The 17,176-nt window shown below is 38.2% G+C and overlaps 1 protein-coding gene across 6 annotated transcripts in view; it reads left to right on the top strand.

Moving 5' to 3' along the window:
- Vacht (Vesicular acetylcholine transporter) overlaps positions 1-17,176 on the top strand; it is a 92,746-nt gene that overhangs the window by 24,317 nt on the left and 51,253 nt on the right. For 4 of the 6 annotated variants that reach the window (XM_071781409.1, XM_071781406.1, XM_071781407.1 and 1 more), the window contains exons 3-4: positions 7,160-7,251; positions 11,969-12,025. In XM_071781409.1, the coding sequence (XP_071637510.1) occupies positions 7,160-7,251; positions 11,969-12,025 (149 nt within the window). The remainder of the gene's footprint in view (positions 1-7,159; positions 7,252-11,968; positions 12,026-17,176) is intronic. The other 2 variants (XM_071781408.1, XM_071781411.1) reach the window with 1 other exon arrangement.

Raw genomic sequence — 17,176 nt, 5'->3', positions numbered from 1 at the left:
TTTCGACGTTACACGAACGCGCGCGAATTTATAATTTACCTGCAACCTAAATAAACATTTTGCATTCCTGAACGAATACCGCATATTTGCTGGCAATTATCAGCAAGCTGCGAATTTCTAATAGCTGGCCGAAGTTTCGCAACGCGCGCTAATTTCCGTTCTCGAACTGCCACTGGTCTTGAAAGTAACGACGATGCAACGGAGATCTCTCGCTGTCGTGCGCAATCGGCATTTAGAGTTACGAAACGGGTTACCAGAGTCGATTCGAGTGACGAAAGATGCAATATATCATGAGTCGGCGAGCGAGCGAGAAATTATTCGCAAGCATTTGTCTGTAAAATCGCCTAGGAAAGACACAGAAAAGTTTGAATTCGTATTAATTGACTTTTGTCAAATAAAACAAGCTACTTATATGATTCATTAGGAGACCAGGATATTAATTACTTAATATATTGACATTTATATATAATACAATATATATAATATATATTTTTAATAATTTGTTTAAATAACTTTAATAAATTTGGCAATCAAAGCCAGGCTATGTAATTTATTATAATTCTAAAGAAAAGGTCAAAACGTAAGCTAATTTTATTTGTTCTAGATTAATAAATTATGTAGCGCACGAATTACCGCGCCTATATTTCTAATTACCAAATTTATGAAAGTTATTTCATTTTATTCAAAAGAGACTTCATATATTCTTATTTAATAATTTGTATCAAGTATAAGGGGGAGAACCAATTAATTAAATTACATTTCCTCAGAAGGAAAAAATAAAATTTGCCATAAAATTAAATACTCGTTTGAAACGACAGACGTAAAAATTGTTGCTTGCTGATACTTTTTGCTAATAAGATGCAATTATAAATATTGAAACTATATATCAATAGTTTACAGTTTAATAAAAGTATCTCACGATTCAGAATAACACATTCGAGAGTGATATGTGAGTGACGTACTGCGCCATATCACTCTCAAACTCCCTCCGTTCCTTCGGGGATTAATGACTCGCTCGAAAGGAACGACGTGTCTCCGAACAGAGGAACGAGGAACATCTGATATCGCGCTTTTGTCGCGCGGCCGTGCCATCAAGAACGCCCCGTAAAAGCGGACCACCCCGCCTTATGAATAAAGTAAAGCGTCGCACGACGCGGCATGTCATTCGACACACCAACGGTTCCCTACGACGATGACGACATCGACGAGATCTTTCCGCCCTCGCTCGGTCTTCCCGCTTCGCACGCGAGCTGGTACCATCGCCGGGTACCATGTTGCGTTATGAGTATCAGCCTGCCCATAAAACGGCATTAGCGCTACCCCCATATGCCGGGCGACCGGCTGAGTTTATTCGAACGACAGGAAAAGGGCGATCCTTGCCGTCGAGGAAAACTACTTTGACGATCATCCTAATTCTTGGTTAAAAAAATTTATGTATTTTTTTTTCATTGGCCAAGCAGAATTATGGAACGGAAATAAAGTCGTGGCTTTCTTGTTGATGCATAGAGATATCGGGCTTTTTCTAAAAATATAATAATTTAATTTAATTTAATTTAATTTAATTTATTAATTTATTTATGTATAAACGGGATTTAGAGAGATCTCTTTTTAGTACACATAGGGGTATGCTAGTTAGAATTATAACATTAGCAAAAAACGCAAAAAAATGCTGAAAAGAAGAGAAAATAACAAAAAGACAGTAAAGTATTGAACATTTAAAAGAGTTAAGAGATGCTTGAAAAAAAATTCACGCGATTGGAGAATTTGTTCGCCAGTAAGCATATCCTATTCAAGGGTTTGAATTTATCATAGAAAGAACGGTGCAATTTTTCGTAAAAAACTTATTATTTCTAAGAGACCTGACTGTAAATAATATATCTTTACTTTATTGAAAACGTCGATATAAAAGACAGTTTTCCTGCATTTATGTAGTAATCTAAACTCAATGGAACTATATCGGGTCGAATTTCTGGTCCGAAGTTCATCCGGTTTGAATTTCAAGTTTGATCTGACTGCTAGATAGGCACTCAACAATTTTATCGTTTAATTCGATCACGAGTGATGTTGATAAAAGCGTTTGCGAGCTCCTAAAGCTCGCTCAGAGGGCACTCAGAAGTATAGAACTGTGAACAGAAAACACGAATCTGTCACAGCGGAATGATCGCTTTTTCTAGTCAGCTGGTACCTAAACGCGTGAGATTTTATTCGATTTTATTGTGTTACTAGAAAATACTGGGTATTCTGGGTATTGAACGAACGGGCCGATAAAACGAACTGAAAAGTCTCGGATTGGTTCGGCGATCGTAAAAATTTCTCGTTCTAACGCCGTAAAAATTCCTAACGCGGTTCCTAACTACCGCGATTAAATTGTCGAAGGCTGCGGTTGATTTCGAGAAAAACGGAATGAGACGATCGCATCCTCTTCGTACGATCTTCAAATGGCGTCGGTCGGACACGCATATACTCGCGGTGAAAGACTTTATCGAGAGGAGAAGAAAAAAAACCGCAAACGTGACCGTAGTGGATAAAGGGCGTATGGGACGCGATTTCCTTCCGTCTTCTTCTTGCCTAAGGCACCCCTTAAGCCTTAGTCCACCCCTACGGGGTAATAGCGGACCGGCAGGGTGGCCGCAGTAACGACGCGTCGTCAGTTAATCAAGCCATTTCGTTCCTACGGGATTGGAATGAGGATTCGGCCGGAACGACCATCGATTTTCCTTCGGCCGCAGTCGTACAACTTTCCTAACTTCCGAGAGAAAGTTGGAATCCGTATCTCCATTCGCTTCGGGACAATTTACGCGCTTTACCGCCGTCAGGTGAGGAAAAAGGAAGCGGCAATTAGATCGAGAAATACAACTTAAGATCAACTTTACTTTAAATATAATTTATAATTTTTTTTTTATAACTTGTACCTAGGGCTGCGCGTTTCAGAAAAATCTGGAATTTAAATATATATTTTTAATTACGGTTTCCGGTTTAAGTATACCTTCCGAATTTAAGTACACTCCCTAACGAAGTGGATACAAAGTAAATACAAGCGTAATACTTATGTCGCCTCGCGAATATCAATAAAGGCATATGGTATGGTAATCTTGTTGTACCTTTACGGCGAGGCGAGTTTTAATCCACTTACAGAAGTTGTAGCTCGTCGCGAAACGAGATCAGAAACTCCAGCATTTCAATAGAAACGACTCTTGCAACTTTCCTTATGGTTGGATCCTTTTAGAATTTGAACTTCAATATAAACGAGCGCAAATTCCCCGTTAATAAAATCGCGTGGAAAAATCCCGAGTTACAGAAGGATAGTCTCGACGCTGTACGTCTTCTCAATTAAATCCAAAAAAAATTCCGTTAAAGCAAAAGGTAATATAAATTTGAGAGAAGAATATAAGTTCGTCTTTTTCATTATGATTTAATTGGTTGAGAATTTTTAGTGCTTTTTGTTGAGAAAAGGTCATCTTTGAAATTAAACGAGAAAGCTTTTGCTACAATTTAATATATTTCTTACTAAAACCTTTTATATCACGTACATTCTGCTATTAGCACATTTATTTTTTATTAGTGTCGTATTAAATTACATTATATATATTAAGAAGAAAATGATATAGCACATTAGCACGTGTATTAACATGGAAACCGCAACTATCTCTCGTTCCACCAGTTCTGGTCAACCAGACTTGGCCAACCAGAATCTCCAGGAAGATGGAGTGCTCTCGTATTGCGTCGCTTGGAAGACCGCGGCAAGATCGTCTCCGGTGGTCACTGCGATGGTACGCGAGGCGTATCTCGGTCGAGCACCGAGTCCATTGTCATTGAGATTCCTGGGCTGTTCCCGAACGGGGAGGGGGATGAGGATAGGGCGCGCACCGCGCGCAATTTCCGCCCATCGGGGGAGAGACGCGCCCCAAGCCCCTCGTAATCCCGCGACTGAAAGCCTCGTTTAATATTTATGATTTATTTCGGTTTAATTCGACGTGCAAACGAGAGGCGTATTTGTATTCAGCGGCTGCCTGGCTGGCTGTCCCGCTCGCTTCGCGACGTCTTAATCCCTCGAGACCTCGAATACTAGCTTCAAGCATCAGAGTTTTACCGCGACTCGACGGGAGGAAGACGTTTTTTCCTTAGTTCTAATCTGAATGCGCTACGAATTCTCGCCAGCATACGAATTGCATTGCCTCTGATTTATGGCGCGTATTGTGCAAGAACGCAGAAAACGAAGTTGAAACAGCAAATAATAAACATTTATTATAAAGCACAATTTGCAGTTCAGTATTTTTCAAAAAATATTAAAAAATAAGAAATTACAACAGCTTTTACATTAATGGATTAAACAGAATAATAAATTTCTTTCGCCAGTATATAGAATAACAATTAAAGTAATTTAAATCGACCGTGACTGGCATTATATAACGTCTTTTCGATATGAACATTGAAAAACTGTGAGCCAACTTGGTTTGTCGGATTCACACAGCACTTTTTTGGATCAATCATCGAGACATTATTAATTTTGACCATGGTTTTGGTCAGTTGATGTAATTTTTTCAATGTTTATATCGAAAAGACGTTATATATTGCCAGTCACGGTCGATTTAAATTACTTTAATTGTTATTCTATATACTGGCGAAAGAAATTTATTATTCTGTTTATTATACACCGTCGACCTAAGAATCGGTGCTCCATCTTATAGTTGTTATTGCGATAAATATTACCACAGCCTCAGTGGTCGAATTGGCAAGACACCCGCACGGTATACGGGAGGTTCCAGGTTCAAACCCTGGCTGGGGTAATATTTTTCGCAATAAAATTTAAAAACTATTTAATTTAGAAATTACATCAACTGACCAAAACCATGGTCAAAATTAATAATGTCTCGATGATTGATCCGAAAAAGTGCTGTGTGAATCCGACAAACCAAGTTGGCTCACAGTTTTTCAATGTTCATATCGAAAAGACGTTATATATTGCCAGTCACGGTCGATTTAAATTACTTTAATTGTTAATGGATTAAGATCTTGCGATTGTGGATGCATTTGCGATTCGTCAAAGTTTCGTTTTTTGCAATTGATAAAAATCACCATCAAAGAAAAATTGCCTTATTTTTTGACAAGGAGATACCGACAAGAAACATTATCGAGGATTTAACATGCAACGCTTATTGTATTTTCTCTTATTAAATTTCTAAAACCTTCTTTGTTATCCGCGCGCGCTGGTTATCTTTGCGGGAAGGTTAAGTAATAGCGACAGACGCGATCTCCCCGCTAATACAGAGCGATACAAGTTTCGAGAACGCGCTCGGCGGCGACGAGTTTACAAGCGCGGCGGAATCGTCGGCGTCATTGTCCCGGCAACAATGCGCGATAGAAATGCCTTCACCCTCGCATCCGGCGGGCCTCGACGCGGGGCCTAGGGGAGAGAATTACCCTCTGCATTAACTCGCGTAATTGAGATTTATTAATCCGGCGGCCGGTTAGTGGCCGCGCGCACCACCAGCGTATCTTGTTCTCCTCCCGAACCGAGGTTGGGCCGTAACTTTATTATTATTACGGAGCGAAGTATGTGCACTCGCCCGTAGGATTTTTCAGGGGGGCAGAAAGACGTTTGTCATCCCGAATGAATGAACGATAAGTTCGCACCATACTTACTTCAGCTCATATTTTACACGCGATGCGCGCCTGCTTCGATAAATAAGAATTAGAGTAAAATCGACTTTTATTTCCGCGATTACGATTGTTACACCTTGGGTTTTAAGCTCTTTTTCTTACTTTGGAATATATTCGAATATATGCTCCAAGGTAGATTTCAACCGCTCACAAATTTGCGACGTAATGCGTACGGCAAGAAAGTACGTGTTTGTGGAATAATGCGGTTACCGGAGGGTAGACTACGGGTTAAGCCCGCAGGGAAGTTTCATATTGCTAGATTAAGCGTTCGACTTTCACCTTAGTTCCTCTCCCTTCCTTCATCTCTCTCTCTCTCCGTTTCTCCATCTTCTCCGTTTGCGTCTTAAGCCGGACGGCCCTAAGTTGTAGGCGCGACTTTCATTAAACGGCTCGATGACAGATCGTCTTGTCTTCGTTCGTATTAAGGGCGGCACTGAAACCGGATTTAGGCGGCGGTATTACGATTTGGCGACGCGACTGTCCTTAATTCAAGATCTTGAGATTTCCCGGCTACGTGACCGCGTTTCATTTGTACGTTATCGCCCAACGATAGTAAATGATTAAGGCCGGCTTGAAGACTGCGGAAGGATACCCCGTGCACTTTCTCTATCTTTAGAAGCGCAGAAAAAAATCTTCAAGTAAAATGTTATAAATTATAAAGCGATTTGATATTAAGATTTAAATTCTATAATATTGATGTAATAACTGTAATGCATAAATACACAAAAGTAATATAATAGATATAATACTTTTCTTTCTTTCTTATTTTATTATATAGAATCTTGAAGACTTAACTCTTTGTGGCATGATGGATCGCTCAGCGACCCACCTTTTTCCGCTCAGTTTTTAATTATCATAACGAATTTCTTGACGGTAAGTGTATCGTTAATACATGAACAAATGCAAGCATAAACAGAAGTAAGCAATCGTAAATTTTTATTTACATAATTACTATAAATAAACGAATAGTCAAAATTTGTGCTTTTTATGAAAAAAATTTATTTTCCACTAAACTATTATCAATATCGAAACAGCAATTTAGGCACTTATTTAAGACACCTTAAAGTATCTTTCAGAATTTTGTTACATTTTTTTGCTGTGTTGTTTTCTTTTATTAAAAATCAATAATTTTTGAAAAATATGGAAAAATCAATATTTTCTACTGTAAATCCAAATAAATAGTTTGAATATCTCTTACAATGGTGTCCTTCAGATTCAGCGATCCAAAGAAACCCCATGTACTGATTTTCATGAAAATTAAAGAATTTTTTATTATTGGTCTGCCATATTAAAATCGTAAAAAAAATCAGTTTGATACAAAAATTCGTGACACAAAGAGTTAAGTACGCGAACGTTTTACGTCGACACAGTTCGCTGTTTTGTCAGACACTAGCCGAATTCTAGTCGGCCCGCTCGTCGAGGAAACAGATGGCACATCGCACGCCGAAATGAGAAATGTCCATCGATGTATAATGCAATTGTTTCTTGCTTCTTGCAGAGGGATGGCGAGACTCGGTGTTGGGGGCCCCGCGTCGTTTATTGGTGACTCTCGGCAGTCTCTCCAGGGACAGCTCGCCATGTCCTGCCGCGGTAAGTCGCCGCTTTGCTTGTCCCTTATCAACAAAAGCCCCCCGCGAACAAGCGACGATCTTTATTTGCCGCGCCGTACGACAAAGAGAGAGATACGCGCCGAGCAGAGGGACTCGCCGTGATCGATAAGATCTGGGAAGGAGTTAACTTTCTTGTCGTCTTACGGCAAACACGACGCGACATAATGCCGAATATCACGATCTTTGTGGAAAAAGAAAACGGGATCGCAATGCAAATGTATTTAAAATTTGAATAACAAAATTTTGAATAAATTCTACGTTACGCTTAAACGTGATTTATTTTTCAGTAAAGCTCCAGAAAGAATATTTTATTTTTCTTTGTTTAAAAATTTTCACAAATTTAACAACGAGAAAGATCGGTATACCTCTATTTTAATAAACCAGTTTCTCGAATATATTTTCTCGTCAGCTTCAAAAAGAATACTTAATTTTTCCTTCTTTATAAATTTTCAGTTTAACAGCGAGAGGGATCGGTATTTCGCTATTTTAATAAACCAAGTTCTCGAATATATTTTCTCGTCAGAAATATAAACCCACCGACCTTTTGTCGTTTTACAGACGTCCGTGTTTTTCCTTTTAGGAAAGCGTTATTCTTAAAGTATAAAAAACGCGACGGTTGTATCCTTACGGTTTCCGGCCTGCCACCTTATTTTTTTGATGTTTGATGTGAACGGAAGAAATTGCGCCGTATTCGCGAAATTTGCGACGCGTCCGTGCGCGAAATTATGAGATCGTACCGTCACGACTTTCCGCAATGTCATGCAGTGAAAATGGCGTCGTACGTGGAATGTATAAATTTTCGTTAGCATTTCAACGCGATTACCGGTACCAATTGTGTCGTCAAAATTTATGGTCCTGCGTATTATGCATGCCCACTGCGCTGGCGGGCAAATAAATCAGAGTTGCGGTAATACAATTGCATCCACCAAACGCTACCAAACATCATTTCGTTATCTTTTGACATCGATACGTCGGTCGCATCGGTTTTAATTTTTTTAGCATTTATTGTTAAAACGTGTCGAGCCTATTTTTTCATTTTGCTTAAATAACGAAAATGTACGCTGCAAAAATATACAATTTCTTATAATAAAGAAATTATACCGGTATAATCGCAATAAATTTACATCGAATCGACGTTACGTCAAAACTTACGAGGCGACAGCAATTTACAAACATGAGACAGGATACCTAACAAATAAGCAAATAGATATTCGATGCCAAGGCGCGAGGCGTGAGAATTATACGCTGCAATATCTCGAAAAACGTTTCGCGATTTCGACTTGGCGAGAGAGCGAGAGAGCGAGAGGCGGATTTCTCGATTCGCATTCCATACCAAGGAGCTCAATCACGTTCGCGACCGCTTCACCTGATCTCGAGACACCGCGTACGTTCGAGCGGGCTCCGACGGTGATCCGTGCGCAATAAATTTTGCCTCTCGGCTTCCTTCCGAGGGACGCTCGCGCGCGTCTGTCGCGCTGGTAACGAGATCGTATCTGACGCGCCGCATCGCGCCATGTCATTTACATACTCTTCGCCCCGAGGCAACGCGCGACGAGGGGTTGCGCGTTGCGCCTCGCCTCGTGTTCGGCCTCCTCGGTTTGATTTACATTTCCAGCGTGGCGGCCGCCGAGGATCAGCGGCGTGCCTTCGAGGTGACGGATGCGGGGGATTGGCGCGGATAACGAAAAGAAGCGGCCGCGAAAGTCTCACCTGCCCGCCGGCGCCGCGCCGCGCGTCGGCAGGGTGGGAATAGATGCAAATTTACTTGTGAAATATATCACTTTCGCTCGACGGCGCATTTCAACGAGATGTCTCGCGTTTTTGGCACCTTCCACGCTAACGCCGACTCGGTGTTTACTTTCGAATTATTTATCGCTTGTGAAGCCGTTAATGCATGCTATTATCAAGAAGAAATTGCTTTATTCGCGACTATAATAGCCTTTTTTATTTTCCTCGTTTTAATATTATTCCTCGTTTATTCTCTAGTGTTTAAAAAGCGTATGCTAGAGAACATGTAACGGTTCTCTTCTCTCTCTTGTAATAAATGAAAAAAGTTAACAACGGCAAGGAAAACTTTATTGCATTTTTAAAAGTTTGTAAGCATCATTTTCAAAACAGAGTACGTTTGTTAAATCATTATTAAATTTCTTTTGTATCATAATATTATTCATCAACTTTTTATGACTTCGGACTAGAAGTCATGTATTAAGGTCATTACGAGGTAATTAAGAGGGCGAGGAAAAACCCAGTTAATTTACCTGGAAAATACTGCGCGAACTTTGAGTTATACTTGTGCTACGTCGAAGCAGGGAAGAAGAATATAAGTATGTCCGCTCACGAGTCGGGATAATGAATTCCATTAGGACAAGAACTCGGTCGAGAACGCGATCGCCGTTAGTGCCGGAAGAAAAGTGCCGGACACGAGCGTGGCGGAAATGTCGGGAGAAAATAGTGAGTCGGGAAAATCGCCTGCGGGAAGTTCGTCGGCAGGTCCTACTCCCGGGAAACTTTCCTCGTGCATGGCTTCCCTTGAGGAAAACTTTGACCGGAAAATCCCACGCATGAATGTGTAAAAAGGATACACGCATTTAATAATGATTTTTACTCGACCCGATTGGTCATATTTATTAAATATAATTGTCACGATAACGTTTCGACCATTGTGTGTATAGTTTTGGTATTTCTAAAGTGTAAATCTATAAATCACATATTCAAGCAAAAAAAATGTAAATTGTAATTCATACTACCATAACTTGATAAGAGTAAACCTAAGAAACAATGCAATACAAATTTACATCATAAAATAATAAATACCTAATTGTAAGTCTTAAAATCAGGAATATAGTCTTTTACAACCATCTCACTAGCCATGAAATTGTGCAAAAAAAGTCGTTATATATTACACAATTATATTTAATAAATGTGGGGCGAACCAAAATATTATTAATTATTTACTAGCAGAATAAAGTTCATTTTTTGTTTGATGATACACGCATTCGTTATACGTTCACGGTATTGGTTACCTTACGTGTAGGATGCCCTACATCTGAAATGTTAGTTATTTTTAGTATTTAGAGAAACAGCCTACGCGCAAATTTATTTATTTCCCTTCATGTTTTTAGTAAATTCCTATTTAATTACTTGTTATTTTATAATAATAAAATAAACTGACTTATATTTACATACTCATTTACAATATTAATAGATTACATATAAATTTTTAATGCAATGCAAATTAATTTAAATAAAATTATTATTAAATATAGATATATTAAAATAAAAGTTTAATCAAGAGAAATTAAACCAACTATGACTTATAGCATAGACGAAACTATATATAATACATTGTAGATTAAAAAATATATATTTGCAAAATTTAAAAAAATTGAAAGAATATGAAAGACTTCTTTCCAATATATTTTAATAATATTGTAAAAATATAATTACATATATCGCTAAAATTTGGAGCGTTCTTAGATAAAAAAATTACAAATATGCCCTATATAATTTAAAAAAAGTTAGAGCAACCATGGACATTTCTAAAAAAATACAAAATTTTTTTAAAAAAGAACCCCTTTACCGATCATCGCCAAATTCAATACCAACCTTTCTTGAATGATACTCTATCGATTAAAAAAAAAACAGCCCGATATCTCAATATTTACGGAAGTTAGAGCAATCACGGACATCAAATCTGCACATACATACATACATACATACATACATACATACATACGGACATGCAATTTTAATGCAATATTTCGACATTTTAGAACACTCTGAACATATTGACATCAAAAACTCAAAAACCAATCTCTTTGTTGGTTTCTTCTACCCTTATTTCATATATAAATCATTTAAATTTGGTTGATTAGACCCAACTTTATACGCAATCAAAGGTTCATATACAAAATTCACGAAAACAAAGCTTCCTCTAAGTATGAGGAAGCGATATAAAAAATATATATTTATACATACATATATAAAACAATAAAATTATAACAAAAAAATTGTAAATTAATAAACAAATGATAAAAGATAAAAGATAAAAAAAGTGGCACAATAAAAGTTTCACGAAAATGGTGATTTCTAAGTTTCGTGCAAAAATGTACAAGTGCACGAAAACAATCTTTAAGATCCATAATGTTAAAATAATAATAGCTTATTAACAGTCGAGCGCCAGAAGTGCTCCGTTTAATCCGAAGTACGTACTTGCATACGTAAGAAAAATTTCTAACACGATTGATCCTACGTTTTGTGCCAAAATGTACAAGTGAGAGGACAACCTTTAATCAAGATTACGTTAAAAGAATAATAATTTATTAACAGTTGATCTATTTTTTTATCGTCATCTTAAAGATTGTTCTCTCGCACTTATTTAGGCACGAAAAATAAAAATACACCATTTTCGTGAAAATTTTATTCTGCCACCTTTTATTTTTTTTGTTATTAATTTTAAATTGTTTTTTTATAATTTTATTGTTTGATATATAAATACATTTCTTTTTGTAATCCTTCAAATCCTGTAATTCTTCCTTTGTAATCCTTCCTTGTCAAACTTCACAATTGGATATATTGAGACATTCAATTAATCCTTAGTGAAATTTCAGTTTAATTTTAGGATTTCATAATCTTGCGCCGATCATCTTACAATTAATCTGTCCACATTCTAATAAATAATCGTTCGCGGGTCGCAGGTGTCGTCGAAAGAAATTGTGGTGAACCCCGCCGTCAACTATGGATCATTCAATAAGGTGGAGTATCTCTCGCAACTCGTCGCTCTTAAAGGCAATATGGGATCTCACCACTCCGGTATTAAACTTGCACTTCACGTATTACGCGAGCACTTGATCGTGCCCACGTGGCCGCGTACGTGTTTTCCATCAGCTGCCGTTTCCATCACGCTATTCCGTTGTCGAGCCAAATGGTGTGCGTTGTTTATCTAAACGATTGCACTGAAAACACGCGCGTTATATACGAACGACACGTTCGACTCAATTATCGATTACTGCAGCGTACGTTGCATCGAGAATAAACACGCAATACACCGATTCACATGATGTTTTTGTGCGCACTCTGCAAAGCTAGCGAAAAGAAAGAAGAGTAAGAGCGTCTTCGTACGCCTAAAAAATAACTAGATTATTGGCACTACGTAAGTCACATAATATGTAAATCACACGTGCTCGTTTAATATTAGAATTGCATTAGGAGAAAATATTTAAAGAAAGAAGAGAGAATTTTTGAGAAAAGATATTAATTAGTTTCAAATTCGTCAAACAAATTAAAATCGTGTTGCTATTTCTATGGAAAGCTTGAGCTTCCATCCCAATAGGTAAACAGTTGCACTTAAACACTTAAGAATGCGAGTCTATAAATTTTAATCCCAGTCGACGCATCGATCATTGCCCATTCGTTCAGGAGAGCCACACTGAGCGAAATTCCAGACGCCCATAAGAAAATTACTTTTGCAAGGGGATTTGCGCGGAGGGGCAGCAGAAATAAGAGAAGGAAGAGGGAGAGCGACTCGCGAGAGGATGAAGGTATTCGCGGCTCGTCACTTCCGATATTGGTTTTATATTGGATTTTCGCTCCTCCCGCGCGACGCAAGAACGGCGACGTCTTTGATTTCAGCCGCCGTCGGAAAAAAAAGCGTCAGCCGATCCCGAATTAGTCGGTTTTGCTCTTTCCGGAAATGTAAAAGGGCGCGCGCAGGGAAAGGGGGGAGGATGGGAGTACGCGCGGCCACCGGGGGGTCCTCGGTATCGATCGGCAGACCAGGTGTTACCACGCCCAGATATCAATTAATTCGCTCACGTGAAACGCGAGAGAAGATCATGTCGGTTGATGATTGATCATGTTGATTGATGGATCGATTGATTGCTCGATGACAGCCAGAAGGATTAGAAAGTCGAGTCACTTTTGTTAGCGAATTAACCTTATGCACCTCTTACGATAGCTGACATAATCTAATAGTAAAAGCTTTCTCAAAAAAAAAAGTCGAAAAATTCAGAATATGATCATCAGATAATTACTTGACCGGTATAGTTTAATAACTCGTTATGAAAATGGTTAGCATTCGATTTTTTGTCATTTTATTTCCAAGACAGTCTTCTCGAAATATTCTCAATTTAAAATATTATTTGACATCAACTCTAATTTTATAAGAAAGACCACGTTTCTTACCATTGTCGTAGCCTCTTGTGTTATTTTATATTTCTTGTATATATTACTGTTCTTCTTACTGTTTCTTACTGTTATTATTTTTAAGTTTTAATTTATTCCAAATAATGTGTTATTTATTATTCGTTACAATTGCGGCTTTATGGTAGATTAATTCCGTTTAATCATTAATTTATTATTTCAGTACTGAAAAAGACCAACAATAAGTGAAGTTGAAACGTTTACCGTTTATCTAATTTATTTTGCTCATATTGTTGGCCTATTATTCTCTCGTTTAAAATAATTGATTGACGCTCGATCATTCCTAAAGCGTTTTCAAATCTGCGAAAGGCGTTCGTCTGTAAATCGTCGAACCGAGATCTCATCAATGATTGGGATCGCTGTTCGTGATCACGACACGCGTCGGCAAGTGGCGGCTTAACGTTGGCGAGCCGCAAGTCCACTTATTCTACCTGAGTACTCCCGCGATGCCCCTGTCCGATCCCCTGTATTGCATTAAACACGGCCGAGCGGTCAGCTTTACCTGCGGATAGGGATAGAAATGTTTGCCAATGCTTTTTCGTCGGTGTGCGCTGGTATATGATTATATGCTAAATATATAATATCCACGGCATTTCAGTATCGAGAATTTAAAAAAACATATTTTTGAAGATAAATATTCTCTTTGAATGATTAAATCTTAGCACGTCAGCAGCTTTTATGGGTAATAATAATAATAACTTCCGGAGATCATTTTTAGAATTAACGTACTTTGAAAATTATATTAATTAATTGCACATAATATGCATGTCTATACAATCTTGTTTCAAAAGATTCTTTTATAATACGTATTAACTACTTGCCCCGCGCTGGGTATCAAAACAGATTTGGAGAAAATATCAGGAATGGGATTTGCGTGATACAAATATCGGGTTAAATTTAAGCGCCCCTACCTGCACGGACATTGCGGTGTTTCTCAAGAGAATGCATCGTCACGAAACGATCATAAATAATGCGTTATCGCGAGATCCGATAGCGGCTAATTTATTTACGAATCGCCGCCAGGGTACGGTGCATGCGTGAGTCACGTGCCATCTGTCATCCGGTACCCGTTCTATTATGACACGTGGAGTACACTGCGTTCTATTATCCGGGATGACCGAGTTTTTCCGCAGCCCCCCACGAGCGTGATTTGACAAACGCGGCGAATAGATATCGATAGAATTACATTGGAGACGTTTCACGAAAGTAATCGACGAGATTACTGGCGGGTGTAGAAAAAATCGCGATAATTGATGAACTCCATCAAATCAAGATAATGATTTTAATTGGTTAACTGTAACTGTTTTATTCTTAAATAAAAATTTTATTCCTTGAATTATTATATAAAAATATGATTCAAATAATCTAGTTGCTTTTATTTGTATATTATTTGAAGCTGTTCTAAATCTACTTTATTTGTGACAATTTATTTATTTATTTATATTTTACTATTTGCATTTGATCAAATCAATTATATTAGAAATTGGATTGTCAATAGTGTAAAATAAATTTTTAATATCTATGCCAAGCGTTAATATCCAGTGCATTATATTTTATGTTTCTTTGTCATATTATTACTTCATTCTTCTTTTATATTTTTGCATTGTGTAAAACTGCGTTTTACCGAGCGTAAGGCTCGCAGTAGAAACTGCTGCTGAGGGTCAGACACGGCCTGCGCTCGAAGAACATATCGTGTCGTCGTTCACAGCTTTTCGCAGTGTTTGACACACAAATCTTATTTACCTCTTACGTTTATTTCTACCAAGGTAGATTAACTTTAATCTTGGTTTAACTTACTTTTCATCTTCTTCTAATTTTCAGAACTAAGAAAAGATAAAAAGTAAGTTAAACCGAGATTAAAGTTAAGTTAGTTGATAGAAATAAGCATTATTCAAATAATTTTATACCATTCAATCACATCTCTATTCGCAATGCAATCGTATAATTAGTTGCGAAACAATTCCGTGGTCGAAATAAAATGTTATTGACTCCCTCTTTCAGTCATTTGTACAAATAAAAATCCATGACTTGGCGAGAAGACCGAAACCATGTTTTTCATTAAACTTATAAATAAAAAAAAAACTCATCGAAATTTGATCTCGTTTTAATAATCGATTCTTTTATTTACGTCAGTCGGATATAAAATATAGAATGCGAGAAACGTACGCAAATTTGTTTTACATAAATGACTCTCATGTCTGAATTTATGTCACAAATTACACTTGTGATTTATTACACTTGTGATTATTGCACTTGCGATTATTACACTTGTAATTATTAATTGCGAGTATAATTAACGAGAAAAGTTCACATTTTTTAAATTCTAGAATAATATTTACAATTATACAACTTCCTACAAATGTTTCACGTTAAAAAATAAAAATATAATCATGAGAGACAAATTCAAAAAGTGAAAGGAAACCACCCTGTGAAGATATGCCGTTCCAGATTTCAAACTAAGTTCCCGGAATTTCTGCTGCTTTTAAACATCTCATATTTCTGCACGAGCGAAGCTAATACGAAGCTAATCACATTAAAAGCAACGCCCGACACGAGTGCTAAATGCCGCATAAATTCCAGCGTGAGACACAAAACGCTCTCGGAAATCAAAGAGCTCTCTCGCTTGTGCCTTAATGCCCTAGCTTGCGATAAGCACCGGTAACTACAGATTATTACGAGGAGATGTCTCGAGATGTACCGTCCGGCGCGGTACGATCCATTTTCGCTAATAAGCGCGATCGAGGGAGGAGAAACGAAGGGATGACGGGCTCGTCGAACTTCAAAGCGCGGCGAGTGTCGCTAACTAAACTCCCAGAGAGAGTGAGTTTGCCGTTTCCAATCCGAGTCCATTTCGTGATTAAGCGCAAACTTCTGAAGCTGCCCCCGAGGACGTGCGTAAATACCCGCAACACGCTTACACGCAATACACGCACCCCGCGCTCTCGTATTCACGAGAGCGCGGTTTCACGAACCCCGGAAAATCGCAAAGTTCGACCGTCGACGAATATATAGATATCGAAAAGATAGCCAAGCTCGAGTCGATTCTGATTTTATTCGAGATATGGTGGATTCATGTGCGAGAGGAAAACCTCGCGCCCAGGTGAATTAAAAATTACAATTCAGCAACAATATTTTTCACGAAAATGCAGTTTTCTATTATAAACTTGAGTTTTATATCCTATTTCTTGTTTAATATATACAGAGGGTGATTTAGAAATACTTGTACAAACTTTGGAGGTGAGTTCTCCGCATAAATAAAAAAAAGCCATATATACATGTGTCCGGAAATACCTGGTTCGTACCAATATTTCTGAATCACCCTGTATATAATATGTATTTTTTGATAGTTGAGGGCCGAATCGATTGCAGAAACCGAGAAGGTCCCGTAAACGCGCGTGGCGCGCAGGGTTACGCTCGAGCGTTTTAAGGCGTTTAAAGTTGCACGAGCAAAAACAAATTATCAACGAGGCCGACGACGAGGGAGGGTCTTCCCGATGGGTCTCATCGATATCGGGTTGCTAATGGTGTAAGCCAAACCGGCTGCCATAAAAACGCGCCTCGGGATAATTGAAGGGTGGGCCCTACAGTTATCTAGCGACTATTCTCTCTTTTTCGGTTTCTCTCGCCGATCCATCCCTCTCGTTTCCACCGTCTCTGTCTCTCTTAAATACTGCGCCAAATTGCTCTCCGACGGAACTAAGCCG

This window comes from Temnothorax longispinosus, chromosome 6, assembly GCF_030848805.1.
Source record: "Temnothorax longispinosus isolate EJ_2023e chromosome 6, Tlon_JGU_v1, whole genome shotgun sequence".
NCBI classification, from domain to species: Eukaryota; Metazoa; Arthropoda; class Insecta; order Hymenoptera; family Formicidae; genus Temnothorax; species Temnothorax longispinosus.
The sequence above is the reverse complement of the archived record's forward strand: the minus strand, read 5'-3'. Positions and strand labels throughout refer to the sequence as shown.